The sequence below is a fragment of the Sparus aurata genome, chromosome 6 (genome assembly GCF_900880675.1).
Source record: "Sparus aurata chromosome 6, fSpaAur1.1, whole genome shotgun sequence".
NCBI classification, from domain to species: Eukaryota; Metazoa; Chordata; class Actinopteri; order Spariformes; family Sparidae; genus Sparus; species Sparus aurata.
The window spans coordinates 1,810,882-1,834,457 of record NC_044192.1 but is presented as its reverse complement, the minus strand read 5'-3'; the positions used below and the strand labels follow the sequence as shown (position 1 = coordinate 1,834,457).

Here is a 23,576-nt window from a genome sequence, read left to right as displayed (position 1 = left end):
CTGCAGGATCAGTTCACTCACTGATCTGTTCCAGCTGACAAACTCTCAGTTTTTACTTTAATGTCATTTAACAAACACCTTCACACACACACACACACACACACACACACACACACACACACACACACACACACACACCTCTGATACCTCCTGATTACCGTTCCTCACTGAGCCACTTCTGACTCTATCACATCCTCGTCTATTGGCAGACACAGGTAGGTTCAACCTTTCTCATTTGTACATTGGAGAAGTGTTCGCGTGCTGCATATAATTTTCCTCTTGCACAATATAATGTGGCGAATATCCGCCTGACAAACTGCACGTTGTTTTAGCTTCAGCGTCCGTCCACAGAGCTTTTTCATCCGTGTCTTTCTGCTGCTGTATCGAATCGAAACGAAAGCGTATCGTGGCAGACTTTGTGATGTGATTGTGAATCGATTAAAAGATCGTCTCATGATGAAACTTTACAGCCCTACTGCAGACATAAACTGATGAGTCGGCACCAGAACAAAAGGACAGGTGGTTTGTGAAGTGGATTTACGTCACACTACAACGTGCAAGAGAATTGTTCCTTCAGTGGACATTTAAAGATTTCTTCTCAGTGTGTGACGGAAGTTCTTGTTCTGCTAAAAATGTATTTGGAAGTTTAAAGCTTGACCACTTTGACTTAATCAAATGATGTTTTCCAGAGTAAAAGTCTCGTCCTGCAACTTCCTGCTGCCAAAGCTTCTTGACATTCGCTCAGAGACATTCTGCAGCTTTTTATTTGAATCACATGATTATAATGTCACTCAAAGTAAGAATTGCATCACTGTAAATAACAATTATCAATCAAGTTTGAACAATAATATTGTAGATGATTGTTGCTTCACCGCCTGCTGCCACAGCTCATCACAGCAGGAGATGTTTCTTCTTCTGACTGAAAGTTCAGTTTGTGACAGATATCGAACTTTTAACTGACAATCAGAAGTCTGACTGATGCTAGCAGTCATGATTTCCAAACCTCCTCCTGATCTCCCTCTGTTGTCAGGCTCTGCGTGTCTCTCTGCCAACGCTGCTGCCGATTTCACAACAACAATTACTCAGAAGGAATTCCTTCATACCGAGGGTTTAACATCGGTATGTCACCTGAGGCAGAAGCTCAGTTTCAAGCAAACAAACACATTTATTCTGCTGTCTACGTCTGCAGCCTGAACTTCACCTGGAACATTAACCTGCACTTTAGGGAAAGTTTAACATTTCGGGGATTAAACTCAGTGGACTTTGGGTTTCTCGGCCAGACTTGTTGCTTTTTAACTCAAAAGTCGGAGCGGAGTATGACATCATATCACGTTCCAGTAGAACAAGTCGGAAAACCAGTTCCAGTCAGGTTAGCTATTGTTAGGATTACCAGTTAATAACGACGCATTATGGATTACTTAGTGCATTCAAACATCCCAGTGACACGTCCACAGACAGAAGCTGAACAGCACCGTGTGTTAGAACGACTTCATGAGACAGAAATAAGACTTATAAACAGTTTCTTCTACAGCTGATGATGAACAGTTCCAGTTGAAACGGCTGACTGGGAGCTCAGTCTTCCCAGTTTGAATGGATCTGTCCTTCTCGGCTCGGACGGCTCATTTCTTAGTATCTCTACTGGCAGCTGTTCCCAGTCGTGACCCCACATATAATGCAGAATTATGATTTTAATATTCAGGTTTTCCTACAGATTAAACAAATGAGATGCAACATGAATCTCTGTGAGCTTTACAGGTGTTGGTATGCACATTTTGATACACTTGAACAGATGTTCACCCTTGTTTCTGGTCTTTATGCTAAGCTAAGTTAGCCACCTGCTGGAGAAAGAAACTACGTTTTCATCTTCTGGGTCTCGACCGCCATCGTTGACCCTGAACTTAAAGGTCCACTTTATAAGAGAGCAGATTTTGTCCCTTTCCTGTTTCAGCATGACGACGTGCATGAAGCTGCTCTATAAACAAATGTTTGTTCCCACTTTGTTGTGGATTAACCTGACGGACCTGCACGGAGCCATCCAGCACCAGAATCTCAACACGAGTCTTTGTAGAAGTGAAGATGGGACCAAGTGATCCGTAACTCAGAAACAAAACTCATTCTGAAGTCCTGAAGCATGAGTTGGCTTCAGGTTTCAACCAGAATAGAAAAAAACACCAGAGTCATGTACGCAGATCCACTGGGCGCGTTCCACTTGGCATTCTGCGGTTTACCTTTTGTTACAGTGGAATGTGTTGGAACTTATTGCAATGGATCAAAGCCAAGCGGGCTTTAACACGACAACAGGTTCAAAACAAACAGTATCAGTCATGTGGGGGAGGAGACGGACGGCAGACAGAACCAACGAATGAGACAGAAAATCAACATCAGCTTTTTAACTTTTGGTGTACAACCACAAATATCTGCAAAACTAACAATCTTGCCAACATCATGCATGTTAGCGTGAGGGTGCAGATCCAGACCTTCTGAAGTAATAAACACCTGGAGTCACATCAGGTTCTGCTCTGATCCGACGGGAGCAGAATTTAGAGATGACTGTTGAACTTGTGGGATTAAAAAGTTGATTTCTCTTCTCCTCACTGCAGCAGTGATCCGGAGCGGACCTCCAGGTTCTGTTCTGCTGACTGCTGACTGGAGCTGGAGGGGAAATGGACTTTACTTCATGAACATAATGCAACAGAGAGGAGACAGAGAACCAGAACCAGAGTTTAAGTGATTTGTCAGACTTCAATTCAAACACACAGACGTACTTACAGTTTGTGTAAATAAAGTAATTTGGCTGTTTGACACAAATACTGCAGTCGAACTCGTTTCACTGGCGATGAACACACCATGAAACAACCTGATGAAAATCTATCTGATGTGACTCGGCACAAACATTCACAGCCGAGTTAATGTTTTAAGGTTTAAGTTGAATTCAGTCGTGTTTTCAGACTTTCCTATCCCTGAGGTCGCGTCCAACCAAATGAAATGCGCCGTTATCTTTAGTAGACTTGCGGACTTCTCTGGACTGGACATGGAAACTTTATCTACTGTACATAACAAAGGTCTTGTCGTACAGTTTGATTCAGAAATATCATATCTTTAAGTGCGCAGAGCGGTGGGTTTACTTTCTTTGAGCAGATTTGCAGGTAAACCTCAACAACCTTTGTGAAAATCAGTAGAAATAAAGAGATGGATTAAAAATCACTTGGTGTTGTGAGATCTGACGCCTGCATTGTCTCCTCTGTTACAGTGTGAAGCCACAACATCACTGGAGCATGTGTCACTGTGTCACCGTCCAGGTATGTTCACCACATGCACACAAACATACAGTTTGTGGCAATTGTGTGTTTCTGTCTCTCAGTTGGTATCGTGCATAAACAGGAGACACATGACTCATAAAAGCAGATGTCACAACATTTAATCCTACAAAAAGCTGTGAATAACAGTGACCCATGCAGCCTGTATCCGCCCGCCTGGTGTCTTTACTCTGCAGTCCGCTTTGTGAATCTATTTATCTAGAACCAGCAGCTCTTTATCTGCTGCTGTGGGTCCAAACAGTCACTGGTCTACAAAGCTGCGACCAATCTACAGCAGCCACATCTTGTGTTCAGGTGTTTGAGGACGTGTGTATGCATGTACATAAGAGATTAGACTCAAAATACTCATGCTGTCACGTCTTTGTATTAAATATATTCATGACAGACCCTGGACATGCAGTCACCTCAGTTTCTGTGACTCTGTTATTTTGAGAGGTCACTGTGTACATCTGTTCTTGTTTCAAAGTGGCTGTGGTGAAACAAGCAGATAAAACATTTGACTGTTAATATTTGCATTTGAGTTATGTGCCTGTTTTCATTAGATGGCAGTGACGCAGCACCCTCTAGTGGAAACAGGATGACATTTTGAAATGTGTCAAAGGAAAGAGAGACAACTCTTGTTGAGACTGTGGAAAGTAAAAACATACATTCACTCAAAGACTGCCGGTAAAAAGGATAACATTACTAATATGAATAGACAAATTGGTATATCACGAAACATGTAGATCAGAAATCTTCTCACTTAACCATAAAAAGAGGTTGATGTCACAGTGAATGAACCACGTTGGTTTATTAGAGAGGTGAGGTTGTTCCTGATATTTGAAAAATGACTCTTCAACTCTGAGTCAAGTTTTGAGTAAACTAGTTTCCTAAAACTCTCATTTATTTGAGGATGATCACAGAGATATATCCTCGTGTCACTCGTCACTACACATTCTTCGTCTTGTATTACACAGTGCACACAGCAATATGGAACAACATCTGAACGTATTCTAGGATAGGTGTTGTGACTCTTGTACTTCTCCAGCAAAACATCCAGGTTCTGCAGATACAAACTGATGGCAGCGTTGATCGCATTAACATAGTCTGATCTACATCTGCAAGCCTGAATGTTCAGTCGAGCCTCATGGATCAACATCTGGAGGTGGAAGGAGGCTCCATTGATCCAGATTTTGAATCCCCGGGTGCTCATCTGTCCGTCATGCAGCAGGGAGTTTCTCAGGATGGTCAGGTGGTTGCTCAGCTGTGCTTCTAGTCTCCGTAGTTCCTCCCGTAATCGTTGCTCATTGCTCATGAAGGTGTGATGGCGCTTCACGTACTCTGACATTGTGTCCCGGACAGCTGAACGTTTCTCCTCACCAAACACACGTCTCAGCAGGCTGTATGTATCCTCAGTCGGTCCAGCGGTGCTCTTCATAATGATCTCCAAGATCATAGAAATCACCAATGCTCCAAGTCCAACAGCATTTGGGATTGAAGTCAGTGGAGCCAACCCTGATCCCAACCTGTCGATGAAGCCTGGAAGGCTGTTGATCAGATCATTAGAGTAGGTCTGCAGCACAGCATTTGAGTCGATGCCAGAATATTTCAGCAGAGACTCGTCTATGCCGATATCTGGTAGGACGCAGGGGTTCCAGAGAGCAACTTGATAATGCTCATGAGCAAAGCCGTCGTAGTCTTCTTGTGAGTATCCAGAGCCCATGTTTTTCAAGCTGATGAAAGTGTGTTTGTGCCAGCAGACTGAACACCAGGCAGTTCAGACTGTATGAATATATCCAACCAGCTCCCTCATTTAAAGCCAGAACCAACCAACCAGGTCTCTGCAAAGTTGGAGGTGTATTTGTTGACTTTTCTCAATCACAGTGTGTCGAAGGTCTTGGAATTGTCTTTTCACACCATTCAAATTCATAAAGTTTTTATTTCTGAGCATTTTAAGAGATTGATATATGGAAATAAACAAAACCTTCCCAGAATCCACCTCAGAAATGGGACAAAGTTGATAAACCCCCTTCTACATGTACATTTCTGCCTAGAAAGAGATGTGATGAGTGAATTTCTGTCTGTTTCTGTGGTTCCCAAAGTGTTGGATGCTAGAGTTAGAATAAGGGGGCACAGCTGATTTGATTATTTTTCTTGATGTGTCTTTTTCCCTCCAGTTTCCTTGTTAAAATTACATCCACTCAAAAGTGTCAAGTTAAGTCGATTTTAATAGAAAATCGCTGTATAAATATTATTATAGCTGAACATAAACTGTTGAACCCATTAGTCACATGAACAATATGCCCAGATATTACCACTGGTGGACTCGGGATGTTTGAGGAGCAGGGGTGGAAAAAAAGGGGCACCAATGCACAGAAAGTTATTTTTCATCCATTGTGGAATGGCAAAGGTCAACTAGACGGCACTGTCTCACATTTTATCGAGGGCACCTGAGAGAGAACCTTTACAGTGTTTTTACAAACATGGGGGTGTGATCAAGCTGGTGACAGTGCTGGTCACTCCTTGGAGACGGACTACCAGCAGACTTCTTCTTCCTTGAATGGTTCCTCATACCTTGGATCTTGTTTTGGCTCGTTATCCTGTTGGAGCTCCGTCCACAGGGTACGGCATGGTGTTTCACAACAGAGTGATGGTCTTCCTCATTTAAATTTCCTCCACCGTGCTAACTGACGGTGTCAAGCACTTCTCTAACATCTTTTTATTTGTTCTGCGTTTCCCAAATGTTTCTCAATGTGATCCAAACACCTCGAACATGGATTCTTCTGTCCATGACACTTTATTCCAGCCTCCTTTATGTCCAACGTCTGTGTTCAGTTTACTTTTGACCATCCTCATCTTGTCCTTTTATTATTTGGCTTTTTCTATGCTGCTCTGCCTAGAAGGCCAGTATCCTGGAGTCGTCTCCTCTCCATCAGTGTTCAGGCTGGTGTTTTGTTGTTATCTCAGTTCATGAAGCTGCCAGTTTGAGGATCTGTGAGGTGTCTGTTTGTCAAACTAGAGACTATGAGGTTCAAGTCCTCTTGCTCCCACTTCTCTTTCTATGCTCGTTATAGCCAGTTTTACAGTATTACATACTGTTGTGCAAAAACGAATATAATCCAAGAATATATACGAATATAATCTAACCCACAAAAGCGGACACTGCAGATACTCAACTACCCTGAAGACGGCCGAATGGTTACTTCTTTAACCAGCACAACAGTTTTCTTCTGTGCTGACATGTTTGCACAAGAGTTTGCGAAAGATCAATCAGCCCTTTAACGTGACAAACTGAAGTGATGTTTGCTGATGGAGCTCAATAACCTGTAAAGATGTTCCATTGAAAATCAGACATTTAAGCAGTAGTGCACTGAATTCATTTCCAGACTGTGTTTTTACATTGTGTCTATTCTCTCTCGCTCATGTTAATATTTGCTTTTAGGTCTAAACTTCTGGACCTTGGACACTTCAGGACATCAGGGAAAAAAATAAACAGACCCACTTTTGACTTTAATGATTACATCTGAGGATGTTGACTGTGAATTTGATCTTGTAAACAGTGTTTAGTCTGTTGTAAAAGTCAATGTTTTGACATTCATTCAGTCATTTAACCCAGTGGTTCCCAAACTTTAACTGCAGGGCTCTCCAATTGTAGATTACAATTTCTTCAAGGTTTTCTTAGAGTGGCGTGAAAAGACAATTTCAAGATCTTTGACACACTGTGCAAAGTTGGAGGCGTATTTGTTGACTTTTCTGGACCAGAGACCTGATTGGTTGGTTGGTTGGTTGGTTGGTTGGTTCTGGCTTTAAATGAGGGAGCTGGTTGGACTTAATGTTCATACAGTCTGAACTGCCTGGTGTTCAGTCTGCTGGTACAAACACACTTTGAGCCTCACAGAGCAGCTTGAAAAACATGGGTTCTGCATACTCACAGGAAGACTATGACGGCTTTGCTCGTGACTATTATGAAGTTGCTCTAGAGAACCCCTGCCTCCTACCAGATATCGGCATTGACGAGTCTCTGCTGAAATATTCTGGCATCAACTCAAACGCTGTGCTGCGGACCTACTCTAATGAGCTGATCAACAGCGTTCCAGGCTTCATCGACAGGTTGGGATCAGGTTTGGCTCCACTGACTTCAATCCCAAATGCTGTTGGACTTGGAGCATTGGTGATTTCTATGGTCTTGGAGATTGTCATTAAGAGCACTGCTGGACCGACTGAGGATACATACAGCCTGCTGAGACGTGTGTTTGGTGAGGAGAAACGTTCAGCTGTCCGGGACACAATGTCAGAGTATGTCAGGCGCCATCAAACCTACATGAGCAATGAGCAACGATTACGGGAGGAACTACGGAGACTAGAAGCACAGCTGAGCAACCACCTGACCATCCTGAGAAACTCCCTGCTGCATGACGGACAGATGAGCACCCGGGGCTTCAAAATCTGGATCAATGGAGCCTCCTTCTACCTCCAGATGTTGATCCATGAGGCTCGACTGAACATTCAGGCTGGCAGACGTAGATCAGACTATGTTAATGCGATCAGTGCTGCCATCAGATTGTATCTGCAGGACCTGGATGTTTTGCTGGAGAAGTACAAGAGTCACAGCACCTATCCTAGAATACATGGGGTTGTTGCTCCATATTGCTGTGCATTCTGTTATTTATCTGGTGAGAAATGTTCAGTGGAACATAAATCTGGTCCCTGTGAAGCATCTGAAACAATTAAGGGTCTAAGGAAACTTGTTTTTTTTAAATTTGACTTAGAGTTGAAGAGTCATTTTTCAAATATCAGGAAGAATCTCAACTCTCTAATTAACCAACGTGGTTCATTCACTCTGCCATCAACCTCTTCATATGGTTAAGTGATAAGATTTCTGATCAATTTGTTTTGTTATGTTCTTAAAATCTCCTTAATCACAAAAATAAATGTTCATAATTCATGTCTCTGCATTAAATGTTAGTTAAGGTTCAGTGTGAAATGTTATTTTTAGGAAATGCTGTGCTTCTGTTACACAACAACGACTTGGTTAAGGTTAGGAAAAGTTCATGTTTTGGCTGAAAATACCTGTATTTACAGGTATTTTTACAGGTACTTTACAGGAGGAGGGGACATGTCCCCCCCTCCTGTAAAGCTGCCCCCACCTAGAATAATTTGAGACACAATTAATAATTTTAAACAATGCTATAGCATTTATTGAAAGCGCAATGTAAGCGGTGCTCATTATAATCGCGCAATAATGTGCTATTTACATCTTTAAAGATTTAGAATCAGATATTACTGACATTTTAGATTTATTTCCATTAAGGTTTTATCCAGTTATCCAGAGTTAATTGTCTTGAACTATGTTCAGTTAACTAGTAGATACTGCACCTACTTTGTTTTTAAAACTGCTTTTTTCATTTGAGTCAAATGTTGCAGTCTCTGTCAATCTCCAATTAAATTATCACAACTTAATTATTTTCAACAGATATTTTAGCAGTATTGTCACAAGTGTGAGATCCTATTATTACACATGATATTCATTCTGGAGTTTTACACATTTGACAGTAAAAAATATTATTGCCACATTCCACCTAATACCATTGTTTTGTATTGCTGGGTGAATAAACAAGAACTTGTATACAGATAGGGTAGGACTACTACAGTATAAAGCAATTATTGTAATTATCATTTCTTTTGATTACATTTTTTAAAACATTTGATTTGAACATGCTGACAGTGCAATAGTGCAACACTGAGAGAGAGAATCTGATATATTTAATCTGGAAAAAGGCAGTTATCTGATCATGAGAAATCTGACAAACGAACTTCGATGTTTGCCTGATAATTAGTTTTAGTAAAATGATATTAATTTGATTTAAATCATTTGGTTTTAAGTCTAGACGTGCAGTTGGACTCAAAGCGTCAAATTGCGGTAAAAGAAGCTGTATAAAAGACAGGCAACCACTTTTATTCCTGTGTCCCTCTCCACCACCTGTAATTATTATCTAAAATGTTACTATTTATTGTCCCCCCAACTATGAAGTGTGATTTTCATCCCCTGGATGGCACGTACAGATGTGAACATGGTCATAGGGGTTGTTGGAATGTTGACTGCCAACATTTCATTATGGTGAATGAGTGAAGTGATAAACTTTATTCTGCTGCACAGAGATGTTTGTTATCTAATGATGATGTTCCTCTGATGCAGACACACTGCTCTCTTGTTACAAGACAAATTCAAGACAAATAAAATGCATTCATTTAAATATTATTTTTCTTGATTCGTCTTTTTTTTCCCAGTTGAAAATGAGTTAAAATGACATCAACTCTGTCTCCTCAATCTAACCCTGTGACTTCGGGGGGATGATTGTCTGAATTCCTGTGTCCAGTAGGTGGTGCTATGGATATGACACAGTATTGATGCATGGAAGTATCCAGGGCGCATCGTAGACATGTGTGATAAACTGTGTACATGGGAAATTGTATGTTTAAGTTGAAGGATTTGATGCTCTGGCAATGCATGAAAATGGACCTCACCATAACACCCACCATGTTTGATGTAGGTGAAAGCTTTTGATAACTTTCCATGTACAAGGTGTAAGGATGATACTGTGTGAATAAGGAGTCTGTGGTGTTTAATCTGTAGGAGGAGTTGGTTAAAGTGCGAAGCATGGAAAAGAATCAAAATGGGGGTGAAATGGGACCTTGGAATCAAAATGGCCATCTTCCTGTTGTTGGAGTGACAGTTTGGTACCCTGACGTTTTTTGTGCATCTGGTCATGATGCATATACATACTGAATGTCATTTATGTATATGCATGTTTGACGAGGGGCTTGGATTGTTAATATTCCAGGGGGTGCTATAGAGTCCCCTGGTAATACTGTTCATCAGCTATTGTCCGGAGGGCATTGGCAATAATTGTACAAAGTTTGGTGTTAATCCAACCTACCGATGTGGAGATACAAAATACTTCAATCTAAAGAACGCCATCTAGTGGTAATGGGCCAAAGGATTTTGCACAGTGCCTCAGAGGCTCATTGGGAAGTAGTAACCTGAGTTTCAGGTCATTTGAGAAGGGTCTAGCTGCAGCCGCAGCCAAGCCAGAGCCGCTACAAACCACGCCCATTACAAAACACGCCCATACGACACTACGGTGGCTGTGAAGGCCCAGAGCACTTAGAAAGCAAATACAAAGGAAACAAAGCAATAACCAGATCATTTTTAACAACTTTAACGGTTGATTCACAACATTAAATGCTTTCCAATGCAAACAATGTGCTTGAAACAATAAATATATACAAAAATAGAAAGTTAAGTAATAAAAGATTGGGATAAAAGATTAATCTGATAAAAGATTATATAGGACTGCTAAATCTGGTGCATGCATCTTTTCATTTTTTATATAAGTGACTAATGTATGTGTACAAGGTTATTTTAAAATCAATAAAATTTACAACAATAATAATAATAATAATTAGTAGTAGTCATTTCGATTTAAAATGGGTTGTTTCCACCAGCCGTTTTTCAAAGAGCCACACTGTCACAGAGCTTGGCCTACTACATCAGATGCCATAAATATCACTCTAAGGTGATGATTTGTTATGGGTTAACAGAAAAGACTGCTGGCCCTTTGACACAAATGAAATGTATTTATGTATTTATAAATATGACCATACACAGGTCTTTAAAATATGTACCTCAAAACACAAAAGTTGAGACAAATGAATTAGCCAGCAACAACTTTTATTGGCAATAAAATAAAACATTATCATTTCACAGACAATTTTTTAATTCATCCTACATACATACTAAAGCGTTTTCAAAAGCTCCTCAGAGTCCAGAGCTCTTCTGAGTTTTTCAGCATATTTTTCTAGTTGCTGTTTTGCCTCCTTGCTCATGTATTTTGTCATGTAATGAGCCAACAGCCGTTTCTCACTGATGAGACAAAATAGAAGAAAATAGCGATTAGTAAAAGGAAATTCACACGGAAAGGCTGTCATAAACAATGTAAAAAACAATACTTATAGGTATTAGCACTCTCCTTATGTATGTAGCATACCTCAAGTCATACTGCAGTCCACATTTATACACTTCTGTGGCTCTGTCAATGGAAAATGCATGGACAGCTGAAAGGGCGTGGACTGTTGCCTGTGTCATGAGGTCAACAAAAGGACATCTTTCATTTAGACATTTAAGTTGTCTGTCATGTTGCAGTTAACAAGATATTAACCATAAGTTAAAGACTGACAATAATAACAATTATACAAAATATGTTAATATAATAAATAAGAAAGTTTCATAATTTACCTCTGGCAGAAGCACATCCATAACAAATGCCACGTGATTGTGACACCTGGTTGTCTGTGCTTCAACCAGGCTTGTCAAGAAGCCCAGCACTCTGTCCAGCTGCTCATCCTCCACAAAGATGATCACCCTGCACTTTGATGTTGCCCAGGAGGATGTAACTTTTCATGCGATGACCGCCTGTAAATATATATATTTCTTAGGAGAATGCTCATGTGTCGACCAAAATGAGTTACACTATGTGACTTAAATTCCATTTTCAAACTCACTTCAAGATGTTGCAGCAGACCGTTATCCTGAGTGATGAAAGTTACATGAAGGTCACTAGTGACTCTTCTATGGTGTTCAGCTTGCTGAGCCTTTTTCTAAAATTTGATTAAACAGCATTCAGATGTTAAACGTAATTATTCTGGTTAAGTATATTAAATAAGATTTGTTGTTTGTTGATCCTTTGCATGTCCTCACCACAAGCCTGTGGAAAGATGCGTCTTCACTCAGGATCCCAACGTCTCTGGTTGTGGTGACCACATCATGTTAGTCCATGCTGTCATTTTAGTCCTCAAGTAATCAAGACACACAAAGTCATGACTTAATGCACAGCTGTGAACACTGGATATGTTGTTCTCTTGCGATAAACTTCACTCACATTAACATGCTCTCTGGGTGGAAAGCTGTAAGGCCTCTTACTGTACATGTCGTCGGTGTCCTGTGGACTCTGCAGAAAGCAAACCATAACTGTGTCAGTTTGTTTTATGGGGATCCAGGGAGGATTGACATTTGCACTTAAAATGATCGCACCCCCATTGCAAATTAGGTTTGTTGATAAAATGTACAAATGTTCTGCTATTTACAATAAACAAATCAAACATGAACAATTTAAATGGATTCAAGAATACATCTGTCATTTTTGCAATAAATGTATTTGTATGTCACTCATGCACATTTCTGACATGCACTTAAACGTCACCGTTAACAAATCTCTAGCCAGTACAGTTATTTGAAGTGATATAAAACATGACCCTATTTTCTAATGTTTTTGTTTGTCAAAATAACACATTGATATGTTGAGTTAAATGACAATATTCTGCGTCTACGTGCTGTGTTCCCTCAATACTTCTGTTATCATCCCTTGCTCAGTCATTAATCTGATTTTCATAACGTAAAAGACGACACAAAATGGGTTTGCTTACGGACATTTTCAGTGTATCGGTTTGACAAAATGTGTTTTTACATATAGTCCGGTGTCTTTGAAAAACAGTCATTAATGCTCTTTCTGCCTGGCAAAAGACGTTTCAAACATTAAATTAAACGTCAACATCTTCCCAAAATGTAAACGACCTAACGTTAACCTGAACCGGCAACGCCATCTTGTCTGCCTACAGGCGCTGCTGACAACTGCGGCCGGCGAACATACGGTTAAAATGACATTAACTGTTCAATGTTTACACCTCCTAACCGGGAACTTAAAAATAATATAAATGCGTCTCACCTGAACTGGCATTGCCGTCTTGTCTTGCCTGCATTTGTCTTCTTCTTCTTCTTCTTCTTTTTTAACTGCTTGCATTTGCTGCTGTGAGTTTAATCGTCCTTCCCGGCCACCATAGCAACACGAAGGCGTAGTTTGTAGGGGCGTGGTTTGTATGGGGCGTGGTTTGGAGTGGCTTCGGGGGTCGCAGTGGCTGCAGTTGGGTATTATTGTGTCATTTGGACACACCAATGTGGAGATATGCAACACTTCCTGCTTTGACCAAACTCTACAAGAAGTTATTTAATAACTTGAGTATTGTTTGGAATATCAAAATTCTTTTAATAAGTTTTTGTCGGGAGAGTCCACAGCTGCTGGTGCAAATTTTGGTGCAAATCCGTGAGATCGCCTGAGAGGAGTCCGAAAAAGCAGGTTTGCAACATTTTGCAAATTAGCGGGAAAAAAAATGGAAATGGGACATATTAGACTCAACACAATTCAGGCAACATGTGGATATAAGGTTTTTTGAATGTGCAATAAAGTATATGGGAGTTATAAGGCAAAGCGCACTTTCCTTGATTACAGCGCCACCTAGTGGTGGAAATTGACATGTACAATAGATTATAACATTTTTGGCAGGTGTGAGTTTTGGGGTATGTTCAGGCCTGTTTTAGCTCCATCCACGAGGTGAGGCATGGTGTTTCACAACAGAGTGATCGTCTTCCTCATTTACATTTCCTCCACCGTGCTGACAGATGGTGTGAAGCACTTCTGAGACATGTTTTTTTTTTTTGTTCTGCATTTTACAAATGTTCTTTACTGTGATCCAAACACCTCAAACATGGATTCTTCTGTCCATGACACTTTATTCCAGCCTCCTTCTCTCCAACGTCTGTGTTCAGTTTTCTTTTGCCCATCCTCATATTCCCCTTGTATTGGCCAGTCTCAGATTTGGCTTTTCAATGCTGTTCTGCCAAGAAGGCCAGTATCCTGGAGTCGTCTCCTCTCTGTCAATTTCAGACTGGTGTTTTGTTGTTGTCTCAATTCCTGAAGCTGCCAGTTTGAGGATCTGTGAGGCGTCTTTTGGTCAAACTAGAGACTATGAGGTTCAAGTCCTCTTGCTCCCACTTCTCTTTCTATACTCGTTATAGCCAGTATCACAGTATTACATGCTTTTGTACAAGATCTTAAGTAGAAGTACTTTTTTTTTACTGCCAACAAGAAAAAATATTATGTAACCAGCAAATGCCGACACTCCAGATACTCAACTACCCTAAAGACGACAGAATTGTATTACTTCAGTTTTCTTCTGTGCTGATGTGATTGCACAAGATGATTTGCTGATGATCAATCAGCCCTTTAACACGACAAACTGAAGTGATGGTTGCTGATGGAGCTCAATAACCTGTAAAGATGTTCCATTGAAAATCACACATTTACAGCTAAAATAGCAATTTAGCACAGTAAGCAGTAGTGCACTGAATGCATTTGCAGACTGTGATTTTACATGGTGTCTGTTCTGTCTCTTGCTCATGTAAATATTTGCTTTTAAGCTCTAAACTTCTAGACCTTGGACACTTAAGGACATCAGGGAACAAAATAAACAGACCCACTTTTAACTTTCATGATCATATCTTAGGCTGTTGACTGTGAATTGGATCTTTCATACTGTGTTCAGTCTGTTGGAAAAGTTAATGTCTTGACATTCATTCAGTCATTTAACCCAGTGGTTTCCAAACTTGAACTGCAGGGCTCTCCATTTGAAGATTATTCCTTCAAGGGTTTTTTTAGGGTGGCGTGAATAGACAGTTTCAGGACCAGTGTTGGGTGTAACACGTTACAAAAGTAATATAATTACTGTAATGCAATCCTTTTTACTGTAAGGCAGTAATGTAAGACTTCCTGTCAGTGCTAGAGATTGAGGAGAAGATGACTGCAACAGCAGACAAGTTAGACTCTACATTCTCAAGATGGACATATGCTCATTATTTTCAGTTCGTCAGAGACAAGGATGTGAAGAACATCATAGTTAAGTGCACTTTGCATGCAAAACCAAAAGATCTCTCTACCTCGCGAAATAGCACAAGTGATTTCTATATTTGTAACAGATTTTCTGTTTAGACTTGATTTCTCTACTTCCATTTTTTCCTTTAACAGATATTTCAGTTAAGTAGATGGTGCAATAGGTTAGTAACCTTAAGCAGGCTTTAAGTCCATTTTACCAGCCTTGTTTGGCTGCATGCTACTTCTTTTTGTATACTTGTTTGAACTCTGAAATGAATTGAATTGTGTTTCCAATTGGGGCCAAAAGGCCTAAGCACTTTAATTTAATTTGAACCTCAGTCATTATGCAATACCAAATCACCTACTACTGGATATGTATTGAGCTGCATTGAACGCAAAAAGATATATTTAGAACGCCAAATCCATATTTCCAGTTATTTTGGTTAAAGTACTTCAGGGTAATGCAATACACATGTAATGCCTTTCAATTCAAAGACAGTAACATTATAATACAACAAATTACTTTAAAATGATAATAACAAGTAATAAATAATGCATTACGTACTTGCCCAACTCTGTTCAGGACCGTCGACACACTTGGACTGAGAAAAGTCAACAAATACACCTCCAACTTGGCAGAGACCTGGTTGGTTGGTTCTGGCTTTAAATGAGGGAGCTGGTAGGACTTTATGTTCATACAGTCTGAACTGCCTGGTGTTCAGTCTGCTGGTACAAACACACTCTGAGCCTCACAGATCAACATGGGCTCTGGATACTCACAAGAAGACTACGACCGGTTTGCTCGTGACTATTATGAAGTTGCTCTAGAGATCCCCTGCCTCCTACCAGATATCGGCATAGACGAGTCTCTGCTGAAATATTCTGGTATCAACTCAAACGCTGTGCTGCAGACCTACTCTAATGATCCGATCAACAGAGTTCCAGAGTTCATCGACAGGTTTGGATCAGGGTTGTCTTCGTTGAAATCAATCCCAAATGCTGTTGGACTTGGAGCATTGGTGATTTCTATTATCTTGGAACTCATTATGAAGAGAACCACTGAACCGACTGAGGATACATACAGCCTGCTGAGACGTGTGTTTGGTGAGGAGAAACGTTCAGCTGTCCGGGACACAATGTCAGAGTACGTGAAGCGCCATCACACCTTCATGAGCAATGAGCAACGATTACGGGAGGAACTACAGAGACTAGAAGCACAGCTGAGCAACCACCTGACCATCCTGAGAAACTCCCTGCTGCATGACGGACAGATGAGCACCCGGGGCTTCAAAATCTGGATCAATGGAGCCTCCTTCCACCTCCAGATGTTGATCCATGAGGCTCGACTGAACATTCAGGCCGGCAGACGTAGATCAGACTATGTTAATGCAATTAACGCTGCCATCAGTTTGTATCTGCAGAACCTGGATATTTTGCTGGAGAAGTACAAGAGTCACAGCACCTATCCTAGAATATATTGGTCTTCTGCCCCATGGGTCATTGGGGACTGCTTAATGAAAAACGAGAGATGTGAAGTGAAGTATCAATCTGGTCCCTGTAGTCCAATAAATGAGAGTTTTAGGAAACTTGTTTTCTCAAAATTTGACTCAGAGTTGAAGAGTCATTTTTCAAATATCAGGAACAACCTTAACTCTCTAATAAACCAACATGGTTCATTCACTCTGCCATCAACCTCTTTATAAGGTTAAGTGATAAGATTTCTGATCTACGTGTTTTTTTGATCTGTTCATAAAATCTCTGATAATAAATGTTCATAATTCATGTCTCTGATTTAAACGTTGATTTAGGTTCAATATGAAATTTCATGTTGACACAACGCTGTGCTTCTGCTACACAACAACCACTTGGTTAGAGTTAGGAAAGGTTCATGTTTTGGCTTAAAATACCTGTTTTTGTCTCCACAGACGCAGCTGGAAACCCGTCTCACTCACTCTCATTCACCCGTCTGAACGTTGTCGTAGGGGTTGTTGGAATGTTGACTGCCAACATTTCATCATGATGAATGAGTGAAGTGATAAACTTTATTCTGCTGCACAGAGATGTTTGTGGTGATTGTTATCTAATGATGTTCTTCTGTTCTGAACTAACTGTTCTGTTCTCTTGTTGCATGACATGTTTCAAGACAAATAAAATACACTGATTTGAATATTATTTTTCTTGATGTCTTTTTTTCCCTTCGTTAAAATGACATCAACTCTGTTTCCTCAATCTGGCCCTGTGACTTCTGGTGTTTTTTGGTTGCATAACTTCTGCTATAAAGATCATATTGACATGAAAGGTGGTGTGTGGACACAGCACAAGATTCATCACAAGTTCTGAATCAAAGTTCGACTGCTGAAGACGAGATGTCTCCTTTTTCTGTAGAGTCCATTGTTGGTGTGTTTTGCAGGACGTGATGTCACAAAATCCTCTTAAAGTTCAGCTGAGATTAAATGTGAGCTCAGAGAATCTTTCCGCCTTCAAGGAGATGAGTTATTAAGCTCGGTAACACTTTCCAATAAGATACACAAAGTATGTGTAAGTAATTAAGAGCAAGGGAGGAAGTAATCATGAACAACTTGATTGTTGAATGAGTTCTTCCTGATTGACTGTAATGCAAGGACTGTATAGTAGATAAAGGTGAGTCGGTCAACAGTCCACACATTTTTTCCTCAAGTAGAAGTTCAGATACTTGTGAACAAACAGACTCTGGTAAAAGTAGAAGTACTGATTCCTCTTGTTTACTCCAGTAAAAGTAATGGAGACCAGGCTCTGAAATGTGCTAAGACTATCAGAGTAAAAAGTTCCCATGATCCATGGGGGGCCCATTTTGCGCAAGGGGAAGCATTCTCTGCAAATGTGCATCTGACCAATCAGCGGTCAGACGCGCCGACAGGCAGTTGGATGCAGGTGGAGAGATGGCCTCCAAACAACAACATGAATCCGGAGCAAGCAAATGGCAAAGCAAAGAGGCTCGTGCTTCACTTGAAGGTGGGTATGTTGTTGAAATAAAAAAGAAAAACTTTGTGGCATAAACACCCCAGCTGCTAATCATGAGACGGAAGAGAGGATCATTCTGTCTAGATGTGGACTGGAGATTAAAGGGATATTCCGGTGTAAATTTAATCCATGGTCTAAATCACGTGAAACTGTGTTAGACTCCCTCTCGGTAGATCAAGTTAGCAGACCGCTAATTTAAGGAGTTTTATCAACCTCTTTTATGGAATGTCTTGTTAACTGCATGTACATTCACCTCTGTTGAAAAAAAAATGGGTTAATTGACCAGTTGGTGGTTGTATGTTTGCTCCGGTTTATAGCCTATCAATCTATGCTATCAACAGAAGTTTTGGGCTATTCTTATGGAGGTAAAATGTCGCCATCTCTTGGTGGATTTAATTCATGACAGTCATATAAGATTAGATAAAATAGAATAAATTAAGATAATCCTTTATTTGACCCACAATGGAGAAATGTAAAGCATTGCAGCAGTAAACAGCTGTGTAGGGAATATAGAGCCTAAGTACAAAATGTAAAAATAAGTATATAAAAATGTTTAAATGTAGAAATATCAAATCCAATCATAATGAATATTATCATTAGTTGTGGTCATATTTGCATTAATTGCAATTTAATCTTTGTGAGGCTAATATTTACATTAATTTCATTGTATAATATTAAGACCAAATCTAATCTTAATAATCTATTTGTATGATGGATTCCTTGTCAAACAGGGTCAGTGCTGAAGATGGTCACTAAGGGTGACACGGAGCCAACGCCCAGTACGTCACCAGGGCCATCAAGCACCATGTCAACAGGTACAGCTACTATCACTACTCCAAGTGCACAACCAGTTGATCCAGCTCTGTGGCCAGCTCACCTATCAGATGTCGATCGGGGCTCTTCACAAATGTACCCTGTATCCAAATCTACAGATTGCCCTCCACATTGCAGTAACTCTCCCTGTTACAGTTGCCTCTGTTGAGCGAAGCTTTTCAAAACTGAAGCTCATCGAAACATACCTCCACTCATCAATGGCACAAGAACGCTCAAGTGGCCTGGCTATCATAACCATCAACTCAGAAGTGGCACAGCAGCTGCCATATGATGACCTCATTAATGACTTTGCATCCAGAAAATGCAGACGTGTGCATCTGTAAAAGGCTTGTTCCATTGTTGAAAGAGGCTGTTCACTTGATTTTTTCCTATTTTTTCCAATTTGGCCATGGGTGGCCCTGGTCCCAGCTGTTCCTGAACGCACCTCAAAGATAGTTGAGCTTGGGTTTCATGGGGCGTTCATGAAACATCTAGTTGCTATTTGTTTTGACACAGTTGTTTTTTCCTGTAAAAACAGTCTGCTGGGGAGGGACGCAGCCAGCCATTAGCATTACATCTCGTTCCCCTCAGCGTGGTGCTGGCAGTCTGCCGACTCTGGCCGGACTGGGACAGAACAACAAGGCCTCCAAGAAGACGGAGGTCAAGTCTGATGACAGGGGATACAGAACTGAGGTGGCTCTCATGCTATTCTTGGCCAAACTAACCAAGCTCAAACAACAAAATATACAAATATGTTGTATTATTCCAAGACCTTCGACACACTGTGATTGAGAAAAGTCAACAAATACAACTCCAACTTTGCAGAGACCTGGTTGGTTGGTTCTGGCTTTAAATGAGGGAGCTGGTTGGACTTTATGTTCATACAGTCTGAACTGCCTGGTGTTCAGTCTGCTGGCACAAACACACTTTGAGCCTCACAGATCAGCGTGAAAAACATGGGCTCTGAATACTCACAAGAAGAGTGGGACAGGTTTGCTCTTGACTATTATGAAGTTGCTCTAGAGAACCCCTGCCTCCTACCAGATATCGGCATAGACGAGTCTCTGCTGAAATATTCTGGCATTGACTCAAACGCTGTGCTGCAGACCTACTCTAATGAGCTGATCAACAGCGTTCCAGGCTTCATCGACAGGTTGGGATCAGGGTTGTCTTCGTTGAATTCAATCCCAAATGCTGTTGGACTTGGAGCATTGGTGATTTCTATGGTCTTGGAGATCACCATGAAGAGCACTACTGAACAGACTGAGGATACATACAGCCTGCTGAGACGTGTGTTTGGTGAGGAGAAACATTCAGCTGTCCGGGACACAATGTCAGAGTATGTGAAGCGCCATCACACCTTCATGAGCAATGGGCAACGATTACGGGAGGAACTGCGGAGACTAGAAGCACAGCTGAGCAACCACCTGACCATCCTGAGAAACTCCCTGCTGTATGATGGACAGATGAGCACCCGGGGCTTCAAAATCTGGATCAATGGAGCCTCCTTCCACCTCCAGATGTTAATCCATGAGGCTCGACTGAACATTCAGGCCGGTAGACGTAGATCGGACTATGTTAATGTGATCAACGCTGCCATCAGTTTGTATCTGCAGGACCTGGATGTTTTGCTGAAGAAGTACAAGAGTCACAACACCTATCCTACAGTAAATTGGTTTTATGATCCCATTGCTCTTGGATACTGTGCTATAAAAAGCGAGAAATGTTATGTAGTGAGTAAAACGGGCAGATATCTCTGTATAGATTCTGACTTAAATGAGAGTTTTAGAAAACAAGTTTTTTCAAAATTTGAATCAGAGTTGAAGAGTCATTTTTCAAATATCAGGAACAACCTCACCTCTCTACTAAACCAACATGGTTCATTCACTCTGCCATCAACCTCTTTATAAGGTTAAGTGAGAAGATTTCTGATCCATGTTTTGTCGATCTGTTCTTAAAATCTCAGAGTCAGTCATGACAAAACATTTTCATAATTCATGTCTCTGCATTAAACGTTGATTTAGGTTCCATGTGAAATGTTATGTCGACACAATGCTGTGCTTCTGCTACACAACAACCACTTGGTTAGAGTTAAGAAAAGTTCATGTTTTGGCTTAAAATGCCTGTTTTTGTCTCCCCAAACGCAGCTGGAAACCCGTCTCCTGAATGATTGTGTGATAACACGTACAGATCTGAACGTGGTCGTAGGGGTTGTTGGAATGTTGACTGCCAACATTTCATTATGGTGAATGAGTGACGTGATAACTTTATTCTGCTGCACAGAGATGTTTGTTGTGATTGTTATCTAATGATGACGTTCTTCTGATGCAGACACACTGTTCTCTTGTTAAATGACATGTTTCAAGACAAATAAAATACATTTATTTGAATATTATTTTTCTTTATATGACTTTTTTTCCCCAGTTGCCCTGTCAAAATTACATCAACTCCATCTCCTCAATCTTACCCTTTGACTTCTGGTGTTTTTGGAATGTGTTGTGTTTTTCAGTTGCATAAATTCTGCTGGTTTTGTCAGCAGTTATGAATCAACATTCAACTGCTGAACACCAGTGACTATTTTTTACTGTAAAGTCCATTGTTGGTGTGATTTACTGTTTTATTGTTGGTGTGATGTGTTGTCACACAGTCATCTTAGAGTACAGAAGTTCAGCTGAGATTAAATGTGAGCTCAGAGAATCTTTCCTCCCTCAGCAGATGAATTATTAAACTTAACCCAGAACACACAAGGTCAACTTCTGTTGTAGCTCTGAATAAAGGTTGAAGTGTCTCAAAAATGTCAAATTCAGTCAAATTGAATAGAAAATCTCTGTATAAATATCATTATAGCGGAACATAATCATAATTATTTGTGTCAGTATTTAAATATTTAACTGCCTTTTGTGTAGAAAAACACTAAGAAACAGTTGGACCAATAACTCACATGAACATTATTACTGGATATCGATTACCAGGGGCGGACTCTGGATGTTTGAGGGGTAGGGGCAGCAAAAATGTGCATCAATGTGCAGACGGTCGTGATTCATTCATTGTGAATTGGAAAAGCTAGATTCAGGGTTCGTACACATTTTTCAAGGTCAAATTCAAGCACTTTTCACGCACTTTTAAGGGTCATTTTAAAGATTTCAAGATTTAAGAGGGTTTATTGTCATTCTAGCCATATACACATTACAGAGTGCAATGAAAAAATGTTTCGCAAGAAGCTTCAATGCTAACAAACAACAACAACACCATAGCACAACAACAACAATTCCAGATGCTACATGTAACTGCTAGTGTAGTGCAAAAAATACTTGTGAAGTGACTGTATTATTATTATTATTATTAATATTATGATGCAGGACAGCATACAATAGAGCATCAGAGGTGATCAGTTCAGTACCTGAGCATTGAGGAGTCTTACGGCCTTGGGGAAGAAGCTGTTTTGTAGTCTGATAGTGATAGACCGGATGCTATAATGCCTTCTGCCAGATGAAAGGAGGGTGAAAAGTCTATGTGAAGTGTGGGTGGGGTCTTCCACAATGCTGGTTTCCTTACAGATGCAGCGTGTGGTGTTAATGTCTGAGATGGAGGGGACAGTGACTCTGATGATCTTTTTAGCCATCCTCACCACTCACTGCAGGTTCTTGCAGTCCAGTTGGGTTCAGTTTCCGAACCAGGCAGTGATGAAGCTACCTAGGAAGCTCTCTATAGTCCCTCTGTAGAAAGTGGTGAGAGTGGGGGAATGTGGGCTTTCCTCAGCCTTCTCAGGAAGTGGAGACGCTGCTGGGCTTTCTTTAAGGTGGAGCTGGTGTTGAGGGACCAGGTTATGTTCTCCGCCAGGTGGACAGTAAGGAATTTAGTGTTCTTCACAATCTCCACCAGGGAGCTGTGGACGTGTAGTGGCTTGTGGTCCCTCTGTGCTCTCCGGAAGTCAACAACCATCTCTTTGGTTTTGTCTATATTCAGGGACAGGTTGTTGACTTTGCACCAGGTTATCAGTTGTTCCATCTCCTCTCTGTATGATGACTCGTCGATCTTGTTGATGAGACCCACCCCATTTGTTTCGTCGGTGAACTTGCTGATGTGGTTCAAGTCATGTAGTGCTGTGCAGTTGGGGGTCAGGAGTGTGAACAGCAGTTGACTGAGCACACCGCCTTGAGGTGCCCCTGTGCTCAGTGTGGTGGTGCCGGAGGTGTTATTCCCGACCTGGACTGTCTGAGGTCTTCCCGTCAGAAAGTCCAGGATCCAGTTGCAGAGGGATGTGTTCAGACCCAGAAAGCTCAGCTTCCTAATCAGGTGCAGTGGGATGATTGTGTTGAATGCTGAACTGAAGTCTATGAACAACATTCTCACCTAAGTGTCCTTTTTGTCCAGATAGGTGAGTGCTCGGTGGTCGGTGGAGCGGTTGGCTTGATACACAAACTGCCGGGGGTCTAGGATTAGAGGCAGAAGGTTCTTTATGTGCCTCAGGATCAGTCTCTCAAAGCAGTCCATGATGGTAGGGGTGAGTGCAATGTTGCGGTGGTCGTTGAGGCAGGACACAGGTGACTTTTTGGGCACAGGGACAATTGTGGTGGTTTTAAAGCATGATGGGATGGAAGCACTGTTCAGGGAGATGTTGAAGATTTCCATTAGAACATTTGCCCATTGGGCGGTACATTCTTTGAGCACACTCCCAGGAATGTAGTCTGGGCCAACAGCCTTA

The 23,576-nt window shown here is 41.0% G+C and overlaps 1 protein-coding gene and 1 long non-coding RNA gene across 4 annotated transcripts; one reads left to right on the top strand and one right to left on the bottom strand.

Moving 5' to 3' along the window:
* Positions 1–11,085: 11,085 nt before the first annotated feature.
* On the bottom strand, positions 11,086–13,208 carry LOC115583754 (uncharacterized). Of its 3 annotated transcripts, XR_003984417.1 has the most exons (7): positions 13,079–13,207; positions 12,236–12,304; positions 12,055–12,147; positions 11,859–11,954; positions 11,593–11,769; positions 11,345–11,433; positions 11,086–11,220 (listed from the first exon to the last, which is right to left on the bottom strand). It is a non-coding gene; the product is annotated as an uncharacterized LOC115583754 (long non-coding RNA). The 3 variants fall into 3 exon arrangements; XR_003984415.1 differs by having other exon boundaries at positions 12,055–12,304; positions 13,079–13,208; XR_003984416.1 differs by lacking the exon at positions 11,859–11,954 and having other exon boundaries at positions 12,055–12,304.
* Positions 13,209–15,765: 2,557 nt separating this feature from the next.
* LOC115583757 (uncharacterized) lies at positions 15,766–17,225 on the top strand. Its single transcript, XM_030420930.1, has 2 exons — positions 15,766–16,762; positions 16,984–17,225. Exon 1 carries the CDS (start codon positions 15,820–15,822, stop codon positions 16,759–16,761), a length of 942 nt encoding a protein of 313 aa, XP_030276790.1. The 5' UTR covers positions 15,766–15,819; the 3' UTR covers position 16,762; positions 16,984–17,225.
* The last annotated feature ends 6,351 nt before the right edge of the window (positions 17,226–23,576 follow it).